The sequence below is a fragment of the Saccoglossus kowalevskii genome, chromosome 7 (assembly GCF_978046115.1).
Source record: "Saccoglossus kowalevskii chromosome 7, keSacKowa6.1, whole genome shotgun sequence".
NCBI lineage: Eukaryota > Metazoa > Hemichordata > Enteropneusta > Harrimaniidae > Saccoglossus > Saccoglossus kowalevskii.
In genome coordinates, this window is record NC_140647.1 from 27,807,316 (window position 1) to 27,829,425 (window position 22,110).

The following is a 22,110-nucleotide window of genomic DNA, read 5'->3' on the forward strand; positions in this document are numbered from 1 at the left end:
CTTGATGCAAATAATTTTGTTTTTCAGTTTAGATTTAAAATGGCCGACTGGCGGCCATTTTGTTTTAATGAATGTGGTTCTTGTGCCATATGTCTGACTTGTTTTCACTGATTATGTTCAAATTTTAAATATTCATTATACATCATGTCATAGATAGGCAGATATATTGGTTTGACTATCCTATTCAAAATGGCCGAATGGTGGCCATTTTTGTGCTAAAAAATCATCAAATATCAAGCATTTCTGGCATTTATGGATAGATTTCGTTCAAACTTGGTACATATATTAGACATTACAGGTTTCTAATGCACATCATTTATTTTTCAGATCGGATTCAAAATGGCTGTCTGGTGGCCATTTTGTTTTAATGATTGGGCTTCTCAAGCCATATCTCTTAAATGCTTTAACTGATTAACAAAACTATATATCTTAAATTTGACAACTAACAGGGACTGTGCCATGCATGGCTTGTTCAATAAATAGTGCTTCCGGGCAATATAAGGGTATTGAACTAAAAAAAGGTAGGGGTCACCAGCTTAATTTTTGAAAACATTATAGTTGCATTTTAATTGATGGTGGACACTTTGACAGCATTATAATGCTTTTACCAAAGGCTTTCTATAACAGAGATGCTATGCCATATCTGAAAATGTAGCCTGGTAACATGCTGAAAAGAATATGTTGTTAATGATAGGGTACTTGTCCCAAATTGTATCAAAAATCAAATTATTCTTTTAACATTGTTTTCTAAGGAATTGTTCTAAAAATAGCAACTTTTGAAAAATATTAGGACAAAATACGTCACTGCAATACAAAAGAATCGTGCCATGGGACAATAGCTTCATGATTTTACATAATAGACTAATGCACACTGTCATGCGATTTATGATCAACTTTCTCATTCATCAACAAATATGAACTCTACATACACACAATTCTAATGTTTGCCCTCGAAATCTCAGCCTAAAAATGAATAACACTTTTGTACACATTATATGAAACTCAATAATTCCACCTTTAAAAGACCCACTTATTGTATTCCAGTGCGTATTACACAAGTGACAATGAAATTAGTGAAAATTAAACAAAAATGTTAATTAGACCTAAAGTTGGTTTAATGATCTAATTATAAAAAAAATCACAGATTTAAAAAAAAGGTATAATTTGTATATTATGTAATTATTTTTGTGTTACCCATGTGTTGAAGTAGAATGAAATTGGTGCATGTAATAATGTATGAGAATGGGGAAAAAAAACAAATTTTTACTATAATAATGAACATACTAATATGCACATTTTTGGGGGAAAATTGAAAGCATATATATATATATATATATATATATATATATATATATATATATATATATATATATGCTGTATGCCATCTTTATGCCATGTTTGCGGGAAATTGGTGAATACAAATAATATGATTATCACAATAATGAAAACAAAAGATCCTAAAGAAATAGAGGGCGCAACCAACGACATGTGATTTTTTCACTTGGTGAGCGTGGGCTTTGGAACTGAAACATAATTTTTGTTTGCCTTATGATGCAGTTGATTGTAGATTTGACCTCAAGCGAAACAATAAATTAATTCTGAGTGACTTCATTAAGTTCAAAAACATTTCGCACTAAGTTAAAAATATATTGTTCTTTCTTTTTTTTTATTTCTAAAAGGTGAAAAACAATTACCTCGAAAATCACTTACCGGATTTTAAATTGTAAAATTATTAGATAAATTACCTATATAAATCTCTCTTTTAGTTTTCCAATAAACAGAAGGTTATATATAATTTGATTATATGGCGAAATCTAAAATATTTGAATTAAAATATGAAGCGATTGAGACTGCGTACTAGTATACATGCGCATATGTCCAATAAAATGATATAGAATTGAAACCTGCATCGAGTTGCTTTCTGGTTTGCACCCATTCACCTAAACATGTACTGTCGATAGCCAGGTATGCAACACTACAGCGCATTGCGTATTTCATAATTTTGTTAATTTGTATATGATTTAGTAATCATAAAATGTTGAAATGGACATATTCCTTACCATTGTTGGAAGAGTGAAAGAAATGACCATCTTGTATACATGAAAACATCTCCAAATACTTGACGTAAGTTACATTGCTAAGGGAATGACAGTTTAAATAGCGGTCAAAGGTCAGATATTTACTGATGTACGTTTTGTGTGTTTGGTAAGAAACAACGGTGACATGATCGTACCTCTTCGCATGCCCCTTTCAGACGCACCATTTTTAATTGGATCATCTCTACGTGCATATCGCTATTCAAAAGTCTCCTCTGTCACAAAGAGTCGGCCGCATTGTCTTCATACATACATACAAACTGGATTTACTGCTCAGCGATATAATGCGGCATTGTGTGGAAAACATAATCTATTCTATTCATGTTTGATGGTGATCTTCTTATTGTTCTGGTGTCACTCCAACGGCCTTTGCAACAATAGCGTAACGTCGTCATGACAACAGTTTAAAAGGTAGCGTAAAACCTTTTACTACCATGTGTCATCTATAGCAATGTACATATTTCGAGTATGTTTACTAGTAACTAAGCAGTAGACACCATTTTTTACTTTTTTTTCCCTTGCCCGTCTTGATAAGTTCGCTGTAGCTGGTGAGTTGATTTCAATAATTTGCCGCACATGTACCAATGTGTAAAACTAACTACACCCATACACAAGTGAAACGGTATAACTGGCTCGTCATTTCGTGCTTCATTAACCCCTGTATTCACAGGCTATGTGTATTATTGCAGTGTTTTGATATATCTCGTACTAGCTTCGACGTCATTTTTTAATAGACAATGTCAATATTTTATTTTACTGCCAGTTTAATATATATTATATGTCGGCGGAGTGGATACATTTATATCGACGGCACAGAATGCTCGTGCATCGTACAAAACTACATTAAAGTGACCAGGCGTTTTGGTATCTGTTTTTCACGCGAAGAGCACGCACACCTTGGCATTGACGTAATGCATTGATATGCGTTCGCAATCATGTACCCAGTGTCACATACACACTGGAAGGTAACTTCCATACGTAAAGCATGTACTCTAAAACACAATATTATAGATCTATACGTATTTGATATCCACTAGTTTTTAAACCGAACAATGGAAGGCGATGTAGAACACGATGAAGTTGGGGAAAGGTCCATCGTTGTGCCGAATCTGACAGACGATATGACGGAACTGGGTTTACGAGAACATTTTCAAAACCCTGAGATAGGTGGCGGAGAGGTTGAAGCAGTTCATTTCTCTGAAGACCATTCAGCTGCCAAGGTTACATTTGTGGATTTAGAAGGTGAATATTTTCATGATTACCGGAGTTCAATGAATGAATATTTTGTTATTTATAATAATAACTGTTTCTATTGTACTTATCTATTTCTTTCTTTTTCTTATGTATTTTCTGTCCAGTTATTTCATTACTTGCATTATTTAGGCAATACGATGATGTAAGTTATTTCACATTTCCAAAATGATACTCGTAAAAAATAATGGTTCGTGTGTTTACAACACTCAACATTCAAATATCATTTTGGGCTGATAGTTACTACCATGCACGTACTTAAATATAGGCCTATATAAGAAACAATGGTTTACCATAAACTTATAGCTGAAATGACAAACAAAATTTGCGGGTTTTAGCACACGTGATATTGTGTCCGATTACGTCACCATTTTATAGCCTCGTTCGAAGCTGGTTCATGACGTACATGGTCATCGTATAACGCCCACAAAAAGATGAGACAGAGGAATGCAACGTTACGATTACAAAAGAGACGGCAGAGATTATGAAGTACTGATACTGAAACCCACAATCCGGATATTACTATGTTTATTAGTCTTGTGACATGACGGTTATATGTTTTTTTCTTTAGTTGCGCAAAGAATTTGTAAAACTGAAGCTCATTACGTTCAACCATACCTAAATGAAGAAGTGGATGATCCCCCACCACCTCCTCCACCCGAAGAACAATACGAAGATTATTCCCCGCCGCCGCCCCCTCCTCCTCATGAAGAAGAACAAATAGAAGGACATTCTCAGTATGGCCAAGATGAGACACAACAACCCATGTCACCAACCAGAACACCTGAGAATTTCAAGGAGGAAAAACCTTTGACGCCTACCTATACAGATCAGTCACAGATGCTTATAGATCAAGCTATTCGGCAGTCAAAGCTTTCACTTCAACAAAATAGAACATCCCCTCAACAGTCACCGTCAAGACAAGGGTACGATTCACAACCATCCTTGTCAAGACAGGGGGACAACACGCTACCATCAACACCAAGGACATCCCATCCTAGAACGCCACAGCAAGAGTCTATTCACCGATCAAGAGAAATTGAACGGACACCAGCTCATACACCAGCACCTAGCAGAATTGTAACACCACCCAAAAGTACAACATCATCAGTACTGTTACCAAGGACACCATTGTTACAAGAACAACCCATTCCATACAATGTTCAACCAGATGTGATATCTATGAACAATCAACCAAGTAAATCAGTTCAGTCACTTCAAGCACAGAGAGCATCATATGCCAGTTTACCTAAATCAGCTGCATCTAGGCCACCCACTGTGACAACACAGCCACAACCTCAAGAAAATGCATCAAAAGCCACGCTACATGCATCAAACCCCGTGCCATCTCCAATACATCCCCAAACTCCACACTCTCAAAAAAATACATCACATACTACTTTGCTTGAATCGAAACCAATACCATCACCTACACGATCTCAATCACCACATTCTCAAAAAACTACTACACCAGATACCAAGCAAGAACATGCATCTCAAAAAAGTACTCCCAGAAGTGTATCCAAACAATCGATACATTCTGTTAAAGACGAGACCACGTCAGCCAAGGTAAGTTCCCAACTGTCTCATAATTTATTTCATGAATTTATATATAAAATGGTAGTTTTTTGTTGTATCATATTGATGTAAAGCGCCACTATGTTGGATGAATTTACTATATATTTCAACTAAAGTAAAATGCATTATGAATAAATGTAATGATGATACTTCGTGTATATTTTTTGTTTTCATGTTTATTACAATGGAAGTCTGGCAGATCGAGCCGCCATTCCAGCATATTCCTCGATAGTCGACCAACTACCACAGCATCACAGGTAAGATTTTACTAGCACTGGCCATGTCACATTCATTACTACCAGATTTTTATTGGCATGGGTGTATTCCTCACAACGTTATGGTTGCACATGGGATTTATTACGATGGTGTGCACACTTATAGGTGTATTTAGAGGGGTGCCCCAAAACAGAAAAAAAAACTGTATATACCTGCATGCACAGAACCTATAATAATGCAAATATATAATAATGCAATGTGGTAGAGACTTAATTGCAAAAGTAATTAAAGATCCAACAGAAGAAACTGACCTGCCAACATAGCTTACTAGTGCTTTCAGTCCAGTTTGTTAGTTGTGACACTCAACGAATATATAATTGCATTTAGTAATAGTAATTTTAAAATAAATCTTAATGTATGATAATACTACTGCATATAACCAAATAGCTTTTCAAATTGCGTTCATAACTGCAACTTGGGTTGCAATATATATATATATATATATAATCATATAAAGGTACCCGACAATCAGCTTATAGTTAAAAAGGTCTTATTACCACAATTCATGTTATTATTATTTATTCATTAATTAATTACGGAAAAAGACTCAGTATCTCATTCAAACAATTATACATTTAAGTTAAACTAGTATTAATTTAGTTTTCCCCAACAACAATTACTCAGCATGTTATTGAACAACACGGATAGAACCGAAATAGATGTTATTGACGACGATCAGCTCATCACATGTAAAAAGATAATATTATAGAAATAAAAATGTATCATTATACATAATAATCTATAATATCAACGGCATCTTAACAGGTGTGTGAAATTTGTGTCAACAGTCTGGAAGCTGATTCAGATTTTTAAATACCCCAGATGTAACCAATATTAATAATTAATTAAATATTAATCACCTTATTTAGCAAGTTTTTGTGGATGTGGAAGGTACCCTCAGTCCAAGGTTGAGCAGCGTTTTGGACAACAAAGAAGACGAAATTCTCTATAAATCAGGCATTAAGGTTCAGAAGTCGAATGATGGTGTCTTAAGAGTCAGTGGAACAATGAGTCAACTTCGTCGTGCTGAGGAACTAGTTAAACGATCTCTGGTTGGGAAAAGAACCTCTGATGGTGACACTCTGGATGATGACACCATTTCCGGCTCAACCATATCTTCTGGGCCAACAATACCACCGACACCCCCAACTCCTGGATATGGTAATCTACTGTTACAGAGCTATGCTCTTCATAATGTCATATACCAGCAGTCTTCACACGGCAACACATTGAAAATGGATGAAACTTTGCGAGACTACATCGATCGTTGTATGAAAGACAGTGTGGAAGAGATAGAAGCTAAATACGACGTGCAGGTGGTATTCAAAGGCAACACGCACGTCAGTTTCCTTGATGAACAAAACACTTGGGATACACAAAACGTGATGAGAGCTATTGCGTCGTTTAAGAAACTATACAGAGATATCAAAGCAAAACACAGTATTGATGTTCTTAAGCTACCAGAGGATATGACAGACAGAGGATTTGTTTTTTCAAAGCAGGACTGTGAGAAAAAATATCCAAGTGTCATGGTGAACAAGGGTAAACCAGGCTATGCCACGTTTCATGGAATTAGCAAAAACGAAACTCGCGATGCGAGACAATTCTTTGCAGCCAGATGGGGAACACATATCAAAGCCTTCGATGAGCATAACAAACCAGTCCCGAGGAAAGCACCAGTTGCCAAAGTAGCAACAGAACACACATCACCCCCTCCACCTGAGCTGGAAGACCCAATACATGAGTTACGAGAGGAAACACTAAGAGGGAAGATAATGCATTCTGGTGATGATAATTTCAGGCGATCCTATATTCTTGGCAGCCGGGAAATCCAAATTCGAATATACGACGGGAATATCCTAGATGAGACAGTGGACGCTATAGTTTGTCCTGTAAATGAACAAATGAAACCAAGTTGTGATATAGCTGTGGCTATCGTCAAAGAAGCTGGACCCGATGTACGAAAGGAAATTGACGCATATTCTAAGAGACATGGTCAATTGAGGACATCACATGTTACTGCCACGTCAGCAGGAAAATTACCCACGACTCTGATCTTGCACGCAGTTTGCCCACGTTGGTCTGAGGCTAACCCTGAATGGAGTAGTAATTTCCTGTCTGATACCTATAGAAATATACTGGAAACTACACACAAATACGCTGCTATTTCCATAGCAATTCCTCCACTTGGTACAGGTAAGGTATTTAATCAAATGTAAATCAACATAATGCAGAGGTGGCAGCATAACATTTTGCATGGAGGGGCGATATCTTACTAGGGCGTGACCTTACTAGGGGGTCCGGGGCATATTTCTCCTTAAACATTTTGAAATCTAGAGCCTCGAAAACTCTATTTTATGCATTTTGAGGGGCAAATTTTGCTGATACAAAGATATTGGAGGAGCGACGCCCCCCAAATTTTATTTGAGGGGCAACTGCCCGCTCCCGCCTTCTGTGCCGCCGCCATTGTAATGTGATGAATACAATATGATATTAGGTAATGATAGAGCTACAAAGATAACGGTTAATGGTGGATTCCAAAAAGATTACATAATTACTCTTATTTATTTATTTATTTATTTATTTATTTATTTATTTATTTATTTACACTTAGTTACACTTAGTTACCTGCTTACTCAACTCAGCTCACTCATTTATTTGTCTATTTGTATGTTTTTCCTATTTTTTTCCAATGTATTGTCTCCCACAGGACTGTTAGGATTCCCACGCCAACTTGGTGGAGAAATCGCATGTACTGCAGTCGTTAGCTTTTTGAAGCGTAACCCTAAAACATCAGTTAGAGACATTCGTCTTGTGTCAGATGATGCCGAACTTGCAAATAAGTTCACGAATATTTTCAACAAACAATTTGCTCTTGGCGTACATTCTTACAAAGGTGTCCACCCAGTCATGCGAGCGGAAATAGACAAGCAAATAGAGCAACTGTCAAGGAGGTCTACAGATGGAGACCGGAAGAGGATTCGACTGCAATCTAAGAACATTGACATTGATTCACAGGAGAGAAAGGACATGCTGGACAACTACCGAGCAGGTGGAAGTAAACTACCATCTTCTGATAAAAGTACAAAAGGAGATAAATCTGCAAATGCTGCTGCTGATGATGATGAGAAAGAAAAAGACAAAGGTGAAAACAAAGGCTCAAAGGCTCCAGGGGAAGCGGATGGTGGTGATAAGGAAAGTAAGAGCGACCGAGACAAAAGTGGGCGGCCAAAGGGACACTCGTGGAAGAAAACCGAGGATGTTGATAAATCAAAAGAAAAGGAAAAGGATGACGGTAAGACATGTAAAGGATGCAAAAAACCATTTCAAGATCCTATTGAGTTACCAACGTGCAAACATAAATTATGCCGTGAATGCATGGTAAAAGTTCGCGGTGAGCTGAAATGCCTGATTTGTGAGAAGGAGTACAAACCTACTCAAGGTAAACAACCCAAGGGGAAAATGACGTCATCCATAGATAAGACTATTCACATTCCAGAATATGATAAATTTACAACAACTGTTATCAAATATACATTTAACGAAGGCGTACAGGCGGTAAGTTGACCATTCATCTTGAATTAAGCATTGAATGTATGATTTGCTAGGGATTGGGAGGGTTCGTTGTTACAACCGAGGCAGAGTAAACGTGTATATCGAGTGTCACCGCATTATGTAATACACATGTTATCAATACTCGTCTTCGTGTTTTGCTATTAATCGTTATGTCTATATTTCGATGGCAGCGCTTTCTAATGTTAAGAAATGGCCACGTTTATCTGCTCATGGTTGAAATATTGGGCATCTTGTTACAACGCATATGGCTTTCATCTGTGTGTACAGGTGCATATTAATTTTGCCACAAGTTTATTTTTATTATTATTAGGAAGGTCATCCCCATCCCGGAATGAAATATAAAGGCGAGTTATTCACAGCCTATCTGCCGAACAATAAAGAAGGATCACAATTATTAAAATTACTGAAGAAAGCATTCGATAAAGGTTTGTTATTTGGAATCGCTCCACGGGAGATACTGGATACTATTGATTGGAAAGATATTGATCACAAAACAAGTGTTACCGGTGGTCCAGAAATGTAGGTATCAATATGGCAATTAATGAATGTAATAAGGGGCGGCCCATTTGATATCCTGGGGAGAGGGGGGGGGGGAGAACGAGGATTGAAATGAAGCCTACTTTTTCCCCTATCTGAGATGGATTTTTTTTCAGCAGATATTGTCTCTGATTTTTTTTGCACTCAACAGTTGTTTTTATTTATTTTTCAGTATTTTAAAGCGGCAGGGTCGTCACCTGCGCACGAGCGGGATTTGAGTTCCAAGCGACGATAAAAACGCAAAGGCTCATGCTTGTTTGTAAATGACACACTATGGTCATCTGACGCATGTGTAGGTGACGACTCCCCCGCTTTAGTAAAGTAGATGACTTGTATAATAGCCCGCTTTAATCATAAATCGGTTTTGCTATCAGTCCACCTCCTGGATGTCTTCTCTCTTCCAAACCACGATCTTCCAAACCAGGCTTGTAGAGGGCAGGAAACGCACTTCTAGCCCTACATAAACAAGTGCTTTGGCACAAAAACCAAATGGCCCTTTTCAGGGCCACCACATCCTCCCAAAAGTATACTACCATTATTACTATGAACTCTGTCCATACAATCAATAACAGAAATTGCAATATACACTTCTTACGTAAGAAACACATTGCAAGATGCAAACGAATATAAAATTACAATGCGAAACTGGCTAAAAAAAAAACGGTTGGCTGAACAAGCTCAGTTGGTCCCAAATTTAGATAAATAACCAATCTCAACAACATCTTTTCAAAATGAAATCAACATGGAACCCACCAGACAGTAGCCTCGAAAATTACATTGAGGCAATCAAAGTTGAGATATCCAAAATTACTACCAATAAACACAAACAAAACATGAATTTTGCCGAAAGAGCAGCAATAAATAGACTACATCATGATAACACAATTGTAAAGAAAAAATCGACAAAGGTCGTGGCATTGCAATCATGAATACAACAGACTATATATATGAAAGCCTTCGTCAACTAAACAACGAGCAATACTATACTAAAATTAGTGGTAACGATACCATAGTTACAACTAATTTGGTCCATGAGCTCGTTACAGAAATGTACAATCTGGAATTAATCGATTACGACACGTATAAATATACAGACCCATTGAACACAAAGTTAGAACGCCCCGGTGGTATTTACTGCCTAAAGTACACAAACCAGAGGGCAATATATTCGTCGGTAGACCAATAATCAGAACTGATTGACCACTTTTTAATTCCAATCGTTAAACGACAACATACACACATCAAAGATGTAATAACAAAATCGACAAAATACAAGTATCTGAAAATAACGTTCTAGTAACCATGGATGTCGCATCAATGTATACTAATACTGTTCAGGAAGAAGCGATCCGAGTAACCGCTAATGCAATGCAATCGAATTACAATCACAATGATTGAAATATATAATTAAACTCCTTGAACTAATTCTGAAAAGAAACACATTCGAGTTTAATAATGAATATTATACCCAAACATGTGGAGTTAGCATGGGATCACCATTTTCATCTGAGATTGCTGACATTACATTTCACCTACTGGAAAATCGAATTTTACTACTTGGTGCTCGATATATTAAAACTTGGTATCGTTTTCAAGATGACATCTTCATGGTATTCAAAGGTACCATACCTGAATTACACAAATTTGTTCAGGAAGCTAATATGCTTCATAACAAATACCGGCTCGCATTTGAATACTCCATGACACAAGTCACGTACCTTAACCTATATAAAGGACAACGCTTCCATGATCTGAATATATTAGACGTGAAAACGCACATCAAGACAACGGAAACTTTCAATATTTGAAACGTAATTCTTGTCACCCTACATCAGTATTCAAAGGATTTATTAAAGGCGAAACCATTCGGTATCCTAGAACATGTAATAATGTGAGCGATTTCTTACATAAACGTAATCTATTTATTGAAAAATTATGTGATAATGATATCAGAAATATATTCACAACTAGATTCAACCCTTATATACAAGGGTCTAATCTCAAAAGAGCCCTATTAAAAAATTGGGACTTAATTCGGAATGATCGGTTACTTAGTAACATTTTTCCAAATCTACCCCTTATTACATTTCGTAGAAATACTGACGTGAAAGATAAACTTACAAGTTCTACTCTACATACTGACAAACTCGTGAAAAACTACACACCACACGACGAAGAACTACTTTCCATTTTAACTAAATTGTATGATGAAAGTAATAACGTCGAACATTCTGAAAGCAAAATAAATCGAACGATTCGGTCAAGTACTATTCCGACTGATGAAGGGTTCATCAAAAAACCCAAAACAGCACCATCACACAAGTGAATAATTCAATTACGGATAAATTTGAGTGCTGTATCGACATAGGCTTTCTTTGTATTCAGTTTTGTATTCCAATATTGTTTCCGTGTTTATCTCTATCGGGATCGCACCTGAAATATTTTAACACGGAATAAAACATCTATTATGTATTTAGTTAGCTAATGCAATACCGCCCTCAGTCAGTGAGACATTCGTCAATCCGCCACCCCCATCGATAATAAATGCATTGTTAGAGAATGCTTATACAGAAATACAGCAGAAACTCATTGTGAATAAACTGTTAAACAACATAGTGGATGGAATTGTTGAGGGAAAGAATCATGGGGTCTGAATCATGGGGTCTGAAAGTTTCAGATTTTTTCACATGCATATAATGTAGGATTTTCTTTCAAGCATTGACATGTTTTTTTTTCACAAAATCTTCCTGACCCCCAGGATATCAAATGGTCCTCCCTAAATACAAATTTAAATTTATATTCAGTGAGGAAATTGTAAAAACAATAAATAGACATTATTTCAGATATGAGTGTGTTACACGAATCCCCATGTTGAAGAACGTTACAATTCACAATTGTTGCCCATACTTATCACTGTATGTCTCAAATATTGTCTCTTGATATTATTAGTAGAGGTGGACATTTTCCTGTACAATTACAATTTTATCAAATATTTATTTTTTAAATGAGAATTTATTGACTCGTTCATTTCATGGCATACTATTTATATTTTTCAGAAATGGTTATCCAGACCCGGATTATTTAAAACGTTTACGACAACAACTCGCCTCAAAGGGAATTAAATGAGATAAAGCCGACTACTTATTGGAGATCATGAACTACTTATTTAAAACTACTCATAATTTAGATATTTATCGTTACAACGTTAACCGAATCAGTTGATGTATTGACATTTCGATTTAAATGTCTGGTCATTAAGTAATCCTAGTCGTTTACTGTTCACAGTTCTGATTCAATTTCCTGCATTCGGAGATACAAATAGAATTACGTATGTTCGGAATTACTGTGGGGCGTAGTCATTCGGTATAAGGACGAATTCATACGAATTAATTATTTCTCGCAAATCGTACCATATATTTGTCATAACTCTACAATCGAAGCTATATGAAGGACGCTAATATACAATTTTAATGGTTTTGACATACTACACAAAATATATGACTGACAACTCTTGGATTACGGTTGTTAACAATAATCACATTACAATTCAATACGTAATATTTGACTTATATTTAGCAAATCTGCTGGTAGTATTTATTGTTTGTAATTGCCACATGTCTATCACTTTGCCTGCTTTGCATATGGGAATACATTTGAATATTAAAAGCTAGCCTCAAGGAATTCATGGATATTTTATCGTGAGTCCAAATTGGCGACATGTACAAAAAAATACCCTTCGAGCCAAAGTTCTAATTTTCAAGATTGTGGGAACAGAAATCCGGTGGTGTCAGAAAATAATAATTAAGAATCACAACTTCACAACTTACAATCGGAAATTGTATTGTTGAGTGAAGATCACATAATACTTATATTCACAGAAAAAATCGTTCGACCTCAATTCTTACAAGCAACATTATCACAACATAACATATTTTACTTTTGGAATAAAAAATATTATGCATGATATAAGGAAATGTTCAGAAAAGTGTTTTTCTTTGAAAGACACGTAACAATTACATCATTCATATATGTGAATTCATATTTAATGTTGGATACACATAAAACACATTAGTAACTTCCATGGGCAGAAATCTGGTTTAATGGTTTAAAGTACCTATATCAATCAGTATGACGATACATACTGTATATATCACATTAAATCAAATCATCATGTCGCAAACACTGACTTGATTCTAGAAAAACTTGAAAATAAAAACACCCACGATTCCACCCACAACGCTGGCACCGACTGCATTGAAAGCACAGCGAGCAAACAGTGCAACCGTTTGTTTTGCTATTCGGTGATCAATAATGGAAAGGAGGTGTCGTATAGCAGCTTCGACATCTTGGGAACCCATATTCTGATTTTGTACAGTGGTGCACGCATCCCGCAGATCATCGTAACGGACGTAAGTTGGTAGAGTATTCTGAAACACTCCAAGAGACAAGCCGACCAGAGCGCCTAAGATCATTCCTATTACAACGTGACGAGCATTCATCCTATCAAATACTGAACAGGCGATACATTTGTGGACTGGCTTCCCACTGGAATCCACCCAAGCGATAAACTTGTTACGTCTGTTACCAGAATAGAACATGATCAGCATATTCTTAGCAACACATTGGATTTCGGCATTCTTCAACACCTAAATGAGCACAAAACAGACAAAAAATAGTTAAGGGACACACTTGTGGTGAACTTTTTTTAATAATAATTTTAAATGGAGAACATTTATTTGTCTCTTTGTTAAACAATAAATCCATCATTTGAGTATTCTTGAGTTTTTGAAATACTGCGATATGTTGTTTATTAACCTTTATATCTCACATAGATTAGTAATAATTTGTATATATGAACCACACAAGGAGGGTGAGTTGAGGTTTCGAACTGTACCAATGCAACTTAAATCGATTTTAAATCTCGCAAAAATAAGTCAGTTTTTCAATTCGTGTTCCATCATGGTGCATTTCAATATTTGTCTGGAGGGAAATACTTTACTGAAAAACAACATGCGTGTAGTTGAATGCGTAGCATCAATAATCAGTTAAACTTATCCATTGGCTATACATTGAAATTAGAATATACACTTGATTACCATGGCGATAATAGGTGCTCGGTTACCTTTATGTTTGAATATTTCACCACTTTCAAAGCTTCGTCTAAAATTTTGCCATGGTCTACGGTCAGCTCATATCTACGACGAACACGGTCGACGTCACCATATGAAATAGTACGTTCACACCGTATTTCTTCATAAATCTAATTTAAATAATTAAAGTAGTTAAGTTTTAATTGTTCATACATCATGAGAGACACACACTTAAAACCTAATAATGAATACTGACAATTTACTGTATACAAATAAACCCAGTAGCAGTGATATTATTAAACATGTTAATTAACTATTTTAACCGAATTAAATTCAGAGAATACTGCTGGGAATTTCATGCCTGATAATTTAGTTTGTTTTAACTAGGTATCAAACGATTTAAAAGTCATCAAATTTACACTGGTAGAGCGTGACACGATCTTTGTTCAGATTAACACTGTATCACGTGGCTGAATGATATGCATCTTATGACATCTTGTATTTTGATGGATAATGGTTTGTTGATGTAAAAGGTGCCAAAAACACAAATGAAGTTTGACATGTTGAAAGAAGGTGAAATAATAACATGATAATATGTAAATAATATCAAACGGAGAAATAATGATGCAGCAATAAAATAAATGTAACAATAAACGTAAATGTAAATAAAAAACGATGAAATAATCACCAAATAATTGATAAATAATGACATCGGCATTTGAAATGAAACGAATATACAATTGTCACTTGTCAATTGACAAATAAAGTAAACTTGTCACAATAATCACCAAAGATTGATAGATTAATGTTGAATAATCTGAATTATGATATAATATAAACAAAATATGTAAACATGGTCAAACGATATAACAACAACAGAATCACCTAATTATAATAATACAATGTCGTAGTAATAATGAAATAAAAGAAACAATATGACCAAAGACTTAGTAATGAAAAAGCAATTATAACGTAATTTTAATCTCACGCACATATGAATCATCATAAAATATTAATGGTGAGGTATATAATGTAAGCTTGTAAAAGTAATTTAAGTGTTTTGTAATCAAAGAATTGATGACCTGTGACTTGTAAACTGTACCCTGACTTGAAACCAGTAACCATCCTTTTAATGCTGTCACACGAGAAATAACCTGTCGTGATGGATATTCCATTACACGTGTACAATAGGACACCCCCTCCAAACACAATTTGTACCAGGTGCTTACATCACAGGTTGCATTATATCTCAATACGTCAACACTTATTTTGGTCAAAATAGGGAGGAAATGGTAATCTAAACATCTAAATCACGCCAAATAACATTAACTTAATATATTTTATAATAACTGCACTACCAACCTGAACAAATGCCATATTTATTCAATCAACAATATGTGGTCCCCTGAAAACAAAATAATAGTAAATTTAAAACATTTTAACATACAAATAATATGTCGAAGACGAAAGCCAGAAACACGGACACTGGGATTGCATATGGTTCCAAAGCCAGTACAAACTTAAAAGTACCATTGCGGGGCACTAATCATATTTAGAAAGCTCTTGGTGTGTATTTTCCCTGTCAGCTAAAATCAGTAATTTACCCATTATTTGGAGGGGTCAATTTCAATAGTTAAAGCCACGTGGCCAATTAAATGTATTCACAGAATTATCTAAACAGAACCCGTACATATTTTAGAATAAAACATAAAATAATTAACACCATCAGAATAATTATGGCGCCACCTATGTTGTCCTAATATGCAAACAAAGTTTGTTTTTGCTATAAATTCAGAGCTTTTTTCTCTATTCTAATACAAAATAACTTAAAATTATGATTCAAGCACGGAGATGAACGATTATCAAACACAGTGTGAATATAGTATTGATGCAGGCAAATTACAAGCACAAACAGAACAACTGTTTTTTTTCAACATGTAATGCTGATATACGTTTCATTTCAATGGTCTTCTGAAGGGCATTGTAAACACCCTTATATCTGATACATAAAGTGGGCTTTCGTGGTTTTCTGTTTACCACGTGTTATACTATGAGGTTGTTCAGAGGCAGAGGTCGATGCGACGGCGTACTGTCTGATTGCATACTTTGAATTATTCTCGTAATAACCTTATTATTCTACATCTTTTCCTCCCAAGGATACATTATGGGAATGTGGAAATATATATATGATAGGATGAAAATATGCCATAAAATACCGCAAAATACGACACGATGTAAGTTATCGCGTTACGGCCACTAATGTATAATAATGCTTCTTATGATACAGGGGAACGTTTAAAACAAATTTCCGTGATATTGAATAGCAGCGTGTTACACACAGGTGACATAATGTAGAGAGTCTACCATGTTAGAAATTATTGAGCACATCATTTCTCTCAATCAACTTATATTTTCAAACATCTTCGTATCACGACATACCGCACACTGAAGATATACATTGAATTATATTTGATAGCAAAGCACATTACTAATTATGCACTAATTATGCAATAATAAACAAAAAACAATTATCTCTACAATAACTAAAAATTTATTATTTCTAATAGAACTAAACATTGGGCAAGGGCTCCCTTCAGTCTAGCTTACCAGGGCCAAGGGCACAAGTGAGGCCAACATCAAGGCCATGGAGTTACCTTGTAGCTGAAAGTCACTATGCTGCCCAGAGGATGAAGGTCACTCTGCCACCAAGGTTGTGTGTCTGACCGTGAAGGTGACCGAGCAAGTAGGTAGCCTGGAAAGTGGCTACTGAGAAACTGAATGGGGGCACTCAGATGGAAATAAGTATATGATGGCATGGTTCAGCCTAAGAGGCATATGAAATATACGCAGCTTAGGGAGCAGGATCCTGGAAGACATGTGTGCATGTGCATGCCAGGTGGATATGGTAGGTTACTTCTGCTCAATGGACATATGAAATATGCACGGCTTGGGAAGTAGGCTTTGAGGTTGAATGAACAAGTGCGAACCAGGTGGCGATGAGTAAGGCTAGAATGCTGTAAATGTCGGATGCTGTAAATGATGCAATAGAAAAGTTCTGAATACTGTCCTGTGAAGAGTGTCCTGCAAACAAATGTGGTTGTAGTCCAATCCTCACGAGCAATGTAGAAAGAAACTCTGTAAAGATACGACGATTAAGGGGTGTTCATTCCGGAAGCAGAAGCAGTGGTTCGGTTGCAAGGGGGAACATCTTACGTCGCACAGATAAAAAATGCTGCAGCATTGTAACTGGACAAAAAAGGTGCCTGTTGGAAAAAGACGCAAGTCAAAACCTTTCCTGAACTGATCTGTTTTAGACGCCTTGATATGAATAGTTATGTGGGCTGCATGATGTGGTATACTGATATCAGCCAGGCATAAATTGTATATCTACACTTATGGGCAAACGAGGTTGGGTTTCAGTTCCTTGGATACGTAGAATTCCCCAGAGTACGTAATTAAGGCGAAGAAGTGACTGACCTTGTAGTGTAAGCAGTGGATTAGGGTAGCCACCGAATATGTTGTAATTCCGTATGCCTGATAGATATACCTTAATAGTGGTGTATTTAAGATGCAAGTTCATAGCGCAGTGCGTCACAAAGTATATTAGGATGTCTTCTGAGACTGCCCTGGGATTTCTGACAACGCTGTGAAACGTAACCATGTACGTACTCCTGTTGAATATGATCCAATTGTACGTGCACTGAGAGCCGCTCTTTGGAAGCTGACCAGGGCTTGGTTTAGCTGAACATTACTACGGAGGGAATCAGGCACGTAAGTGGAGTCTCTTCCCGGAAACGTTGTATCTAGAAACGAGTCAGAGAATCGGCAAATGTGTTAAGCTTTACAGGGATATGTTAAGCTTGAAACATGAAACTGTGGGATGCTGCCATGATTACTAGTCGTCACATTAGCTTCATAATGACAGGTGACTTAGAGCAGCCTTTATTGATAATGTGAACGGTCGCCATGTTGTCGCAATTGAACATACTGTGCTTGCGCCCCCATAAATGACCCCATAACACTGATGCTACTACGGTTGGGTAAAGTTCTTGAAATGCGATGGACAGTGCTGGATCAGAGCCAAGGGTAAGTCCGTGCTGCAAGCGTTCGTTAAACCAATGACTGCAGAAATAGCCGTCATGCTCTATGCCGCTGGCATCTGTGAATAGCTGCATATCTGATGCTAGGGTTATTTTAGCCTCAAGAAACATTGACACACCATTCCAATTATACAGGAGTTGGTGCCACATCAGCAGGTCTTGTTTACTTTCTGGCGATTATGTCACATGGCAGTTTAAACTCTTCACTCCCTTGGAAATTTCAATTAAGCAAGAATTAAATGTCCGGCCTAGAATGACCTCCCTGCATGCGAAATTCAGGTGTCCCAGGAAGCTTAGTAATTTTTGCTTTGTGCAAGATTTACGGGCAAGGAATGAAGCAACCAAATTAAGCATCCTATTAAGTTTATCCTCTGGTAGGCGTGCCTCCATAGCAAGAGTATCAAGTTAAATTCCCAGATATTCCAAACACATGGTTGGACCCACTGTTTTATGTGGTGCGATAGGGATATTTAAGCGACGGAACAGTAGAGCCATTGTTCAATCAGCAAAGATTCAAAGATCATCGGACTAGAGTGTGACCCGAATACCAGGCGAAAAAAGAAGTAAAATTGACTATCCCACTGGATACCATACAAATGCCATAAAGAAGGATGGATTGGGATTAGCTTAAAGGCATCAGTGATGTCGGTTTTGCACAACCATGCGCCCTTACCAATGGTCTGAATGGCTAAAATTGCATCATCAATGTTCACGTATGAAAGTGAAAACTGTTCCTTGTTGTTAGTTCATTTATACTGGAGTATCTGTGCTATCATGGGGTGATGATAAGTCCACGACGTTTCTGCCAAACCAATTGGGCTACAACGATAATTGGCAAAAGGTGGTGAAGAAAAGAAGCCAATCAAATATCCTTTTTTGACTTCTGATGCAATTTTTTTTTCTGTAGCAACTTCTGGTTGTTTGCGAGCAGATAGCAAATTACGGCAAATTAAGGTAGATAAAGGTGGGTTTTTAATCCCAGGTTTCGAAGCCTTCATGTAAGCCTGAAATAAGGTAGTTCACAAATGCTGAGTCTGTATGGATAGATAACTGCTGACTAAGAATATCAATGTTAATTGTAGTGGGGGCTTTCGTATGAAGGCTTTGCTTTGCAGTCCCTTAAGTGCATTTCCCTTGACTCAAATTATGGTCAGAAGAATAGCAATTATGGAACAAATGAGAAAAGGCACAATTGCTATTTTTGCAGCCGAAAGATGCATTAAAGTTAAAGCAAATGTCCTTTCCTTGGTAGAAAACACGTTTTCGGCGAGATCTGTCATGGGATGCTGAGGCTGATGTATTACCAGGGGTATATAAATTAGGCTTCCTGGTGGTTGAGGCAAGCTGAGATCACACTTAGGTTGCATGAGCGACACTACTGCAAGTATTTGCATAGAGCCCAGAGAATATAGAACAGTATAGCGTTGTATCCCGACGAGACTTTAATGTTGTGATTAAGAAGTAATGCTGCAGCTCTGGCAGAAAAAAACACGATGATACCCGTAAAAAGCCAGTCCGTTGTAACGTTTTGACATGTCCACTATGTCACGTTCATATGCATCTAATTCCCATCGTCGCTCTGGGTAGACATCGGACATAACATTTTTGTATACCGAAAATGCCAGAATGAATTCCTGAATGGTAAGCAAACGAGATATCCTATTATCTTGCAAGAGTTTTAAAGTAAATGCCTCATCGCCAACGACTATGTGGCGTTGACCGTCGGTATGACTGCAGCCTGGTACTAAGAGATATACTAGATTTATGTCCTTACCTGTGATAATGTGTGGCAAATTTTTAGAAGGAGTCCCACGCGATTGCAGCAAGTTGTTCTCAAAAGTAGCACAAGCGTTGATAGCCTGGGAGCCGCCATCGTGAATGTGTTCAACGGAGTTGACGTCATGGTGTGACGTCATGGCTTGATTGTTGACCTCTGACCTCTGGGCGTTTTGCAGTTGAACCATGTAGGTCAGGTTGGCGATCGATGATTGTAACTCCTTAAACATAGCCTTTGTAACAAATCAGTCTTGACCCTGGGTTGGCGAATTCATCGCACGTGAAATGCTTGTAGTTGGTACTTGGACGTCCTCAACTTGCTGTGGAATCAACGCGTCCCGTAGCGATATCGTAGTTTCTGAAATGCCCACATTCCTTGTTTCGGCAGCGAGTTGATCCACATAATTACGAGTTGCTGCTCTAGTCATTGGTCTAGTGTAAGGCTGGACACGGGGCTGAGTAGATTTTTTTGCACGTCCACGCCCAGCTGATATTGTAAATTAATTAAGTAGTGTTCTCGAACAAAGAATGAAATGAGCGTAATTTACGATAATGTACTGTGCACTGTAGTGTAACAAAAAAACTGAATGAATGAGAACTAACACTGGAGACAAAAGAAATTTATGTGACGCTAAGTGTCATGTGCAAGTGAGAACTGAATTAAGCACTTAATTAAACAGGGTTGCAAAGACTAACTAAGGGGTAATACGCAAATCCTCCTAGCAGTGAGCTAAGTGTCTTTACAAAATATATCTGTGACAACACAGATCTCCCCTCAATCAATTTAATGTTTTTAAACTATAATTTAAATCAAACGGGTAGACATCCTCAGAATAAGTCAAAATTTAGTGGCTCTGTACTTCACCTGAAGAAGCTGTCAACTCCCACAGTTTATTAAAAAATGTGTATTAAATCTATAAGAAGAATACATATTAACTCACTAAAATTCAAAAACGTATGAATGTTGATTCTTTTAACATACACATTTCTGAAAAATACACACACAGACCTTTCCAATGTTAACACAGACTTAGAGGTCATACTTTTGCTCGTATCATGATTTATGTCAGGTATTAAAGATATTATTACGTCACAATTTGTTATTTGTATTGTTAGTGTTCATGACGGGAGGAGTAATATGTGTACGAACATGTATTGTAAACATTTGATTGCTAAAAAAACACAGTTGTGAGCTATTTATCAGTATAATGCAAGAGGACATACACGGATTATTTAAAGATGAATGATACTATGACCATAGACGGCGACGCGAATTTTTTTGCATGAAGGGGTGAGATCTGAAATCTGACACAAAGGGTTTCAGCTTGATTGGGAAGGGGGCGTCGCTTTCAACATTTTCTCGGGTGGGCGACCGCTGATGACGACAATAACATTGAGTTTAGAGCAGCTGAGCCCATATCGTAGATAGTGAGGCAAACGAACGGTTACCAGCAATAAATAAGATTATAATTTTAGTACGAAAATACAAGAAACACAGACATTGACCATCTGATTTATGGGTTTATATGTATATTCGTAATCGGTTTCTAGCTGATATAGTCCTTATTTTCAAACGCGTTACGCGGCATATTACACTAGTACAGAAGGTGTACATAACAATATCTTTAACATGTCCGTCCCTCGATATTTCATTATAATGTGTAAAGTAGCCACTAAAGTAATTACACCTGAACTCACCTATATAGTTGACTAAATGTCAGACTTGCACTTGCTCTACTTTACAGGTAAAGATTTCTATGTCCACTGTATTTAATTTCTCTCTCGAGTCACATAGGGCACGTCACAAGCGAAAGGTTAAATTCCTGAAGT

General features: G+C 36.8%; 2 protein-coding genes across 2 annotated transcripts; one reads left to right on the top strand and one right to left on the bottom strand.

Moving 5' to 3' along the window:
• The first annotated feature begins 2,550 nt into the window (after nucleotides 1–2,550).
• LOC102809489 (uncharacterized) lies at nucleotides 2,551–12,995 on the top strand. The gene is made up of 9 exons (XM_085501887.1): nucleotides 2,551–2,644; nucleotides 3,134–3,338; nucleotides 3,919–4,916; nucleotides 5,117–5,196; nucleotides 5,826–5,890; nucleotides 6,075–7,397; nucleotides 7,912–8,759; nucleotides 9,088–9,296; nucleotides 12,371–12,995. Exons 2-9 carry the CDS (start codon nucleotides 3,149–3,151, stop codon nucleotides 12,438–12,440), a joined length of 3,783 nt encoding a protein of 1,260 aa, XP_085358013.1. The 5' UTR covers nucleotides 2,551–2,644; nucleotides 3,134–3,148; the 3' UTR covers nucleotides 12,441–12,995.
• A 142-nt stretch (nucleotides 12,996–13,137) lies between these two features.
• LOC146740894 (uncharacterized) lies at nucleotides 13,138–22,067 on the bottom strand. The gene is made up of 4 exons (XM_085501420.1): nucleotides 21,979–22,067; nucleotides 15,767–15,809; nucleotides 14,437–14,574; nucleotides 13,138–13,960 (listed from the first exon to the last, which is right to left on the bottom strand). Exons 2-4 carry the CDS (start codon nucleotides 15,779–15,781, stop codon nucleotides 13,508–13,510), a joined length of 606 nt encoding a protein of 201 aa, XP_085357546.1. The 5' UTR covers nucleotides 15,782–15,809; nucleotides 21,979–22,067; the 3' UTR covers nucleotides 13,138–13,507.
• Nucleotides 22,068–22,110: the final 43 nt, after the last annotated feature.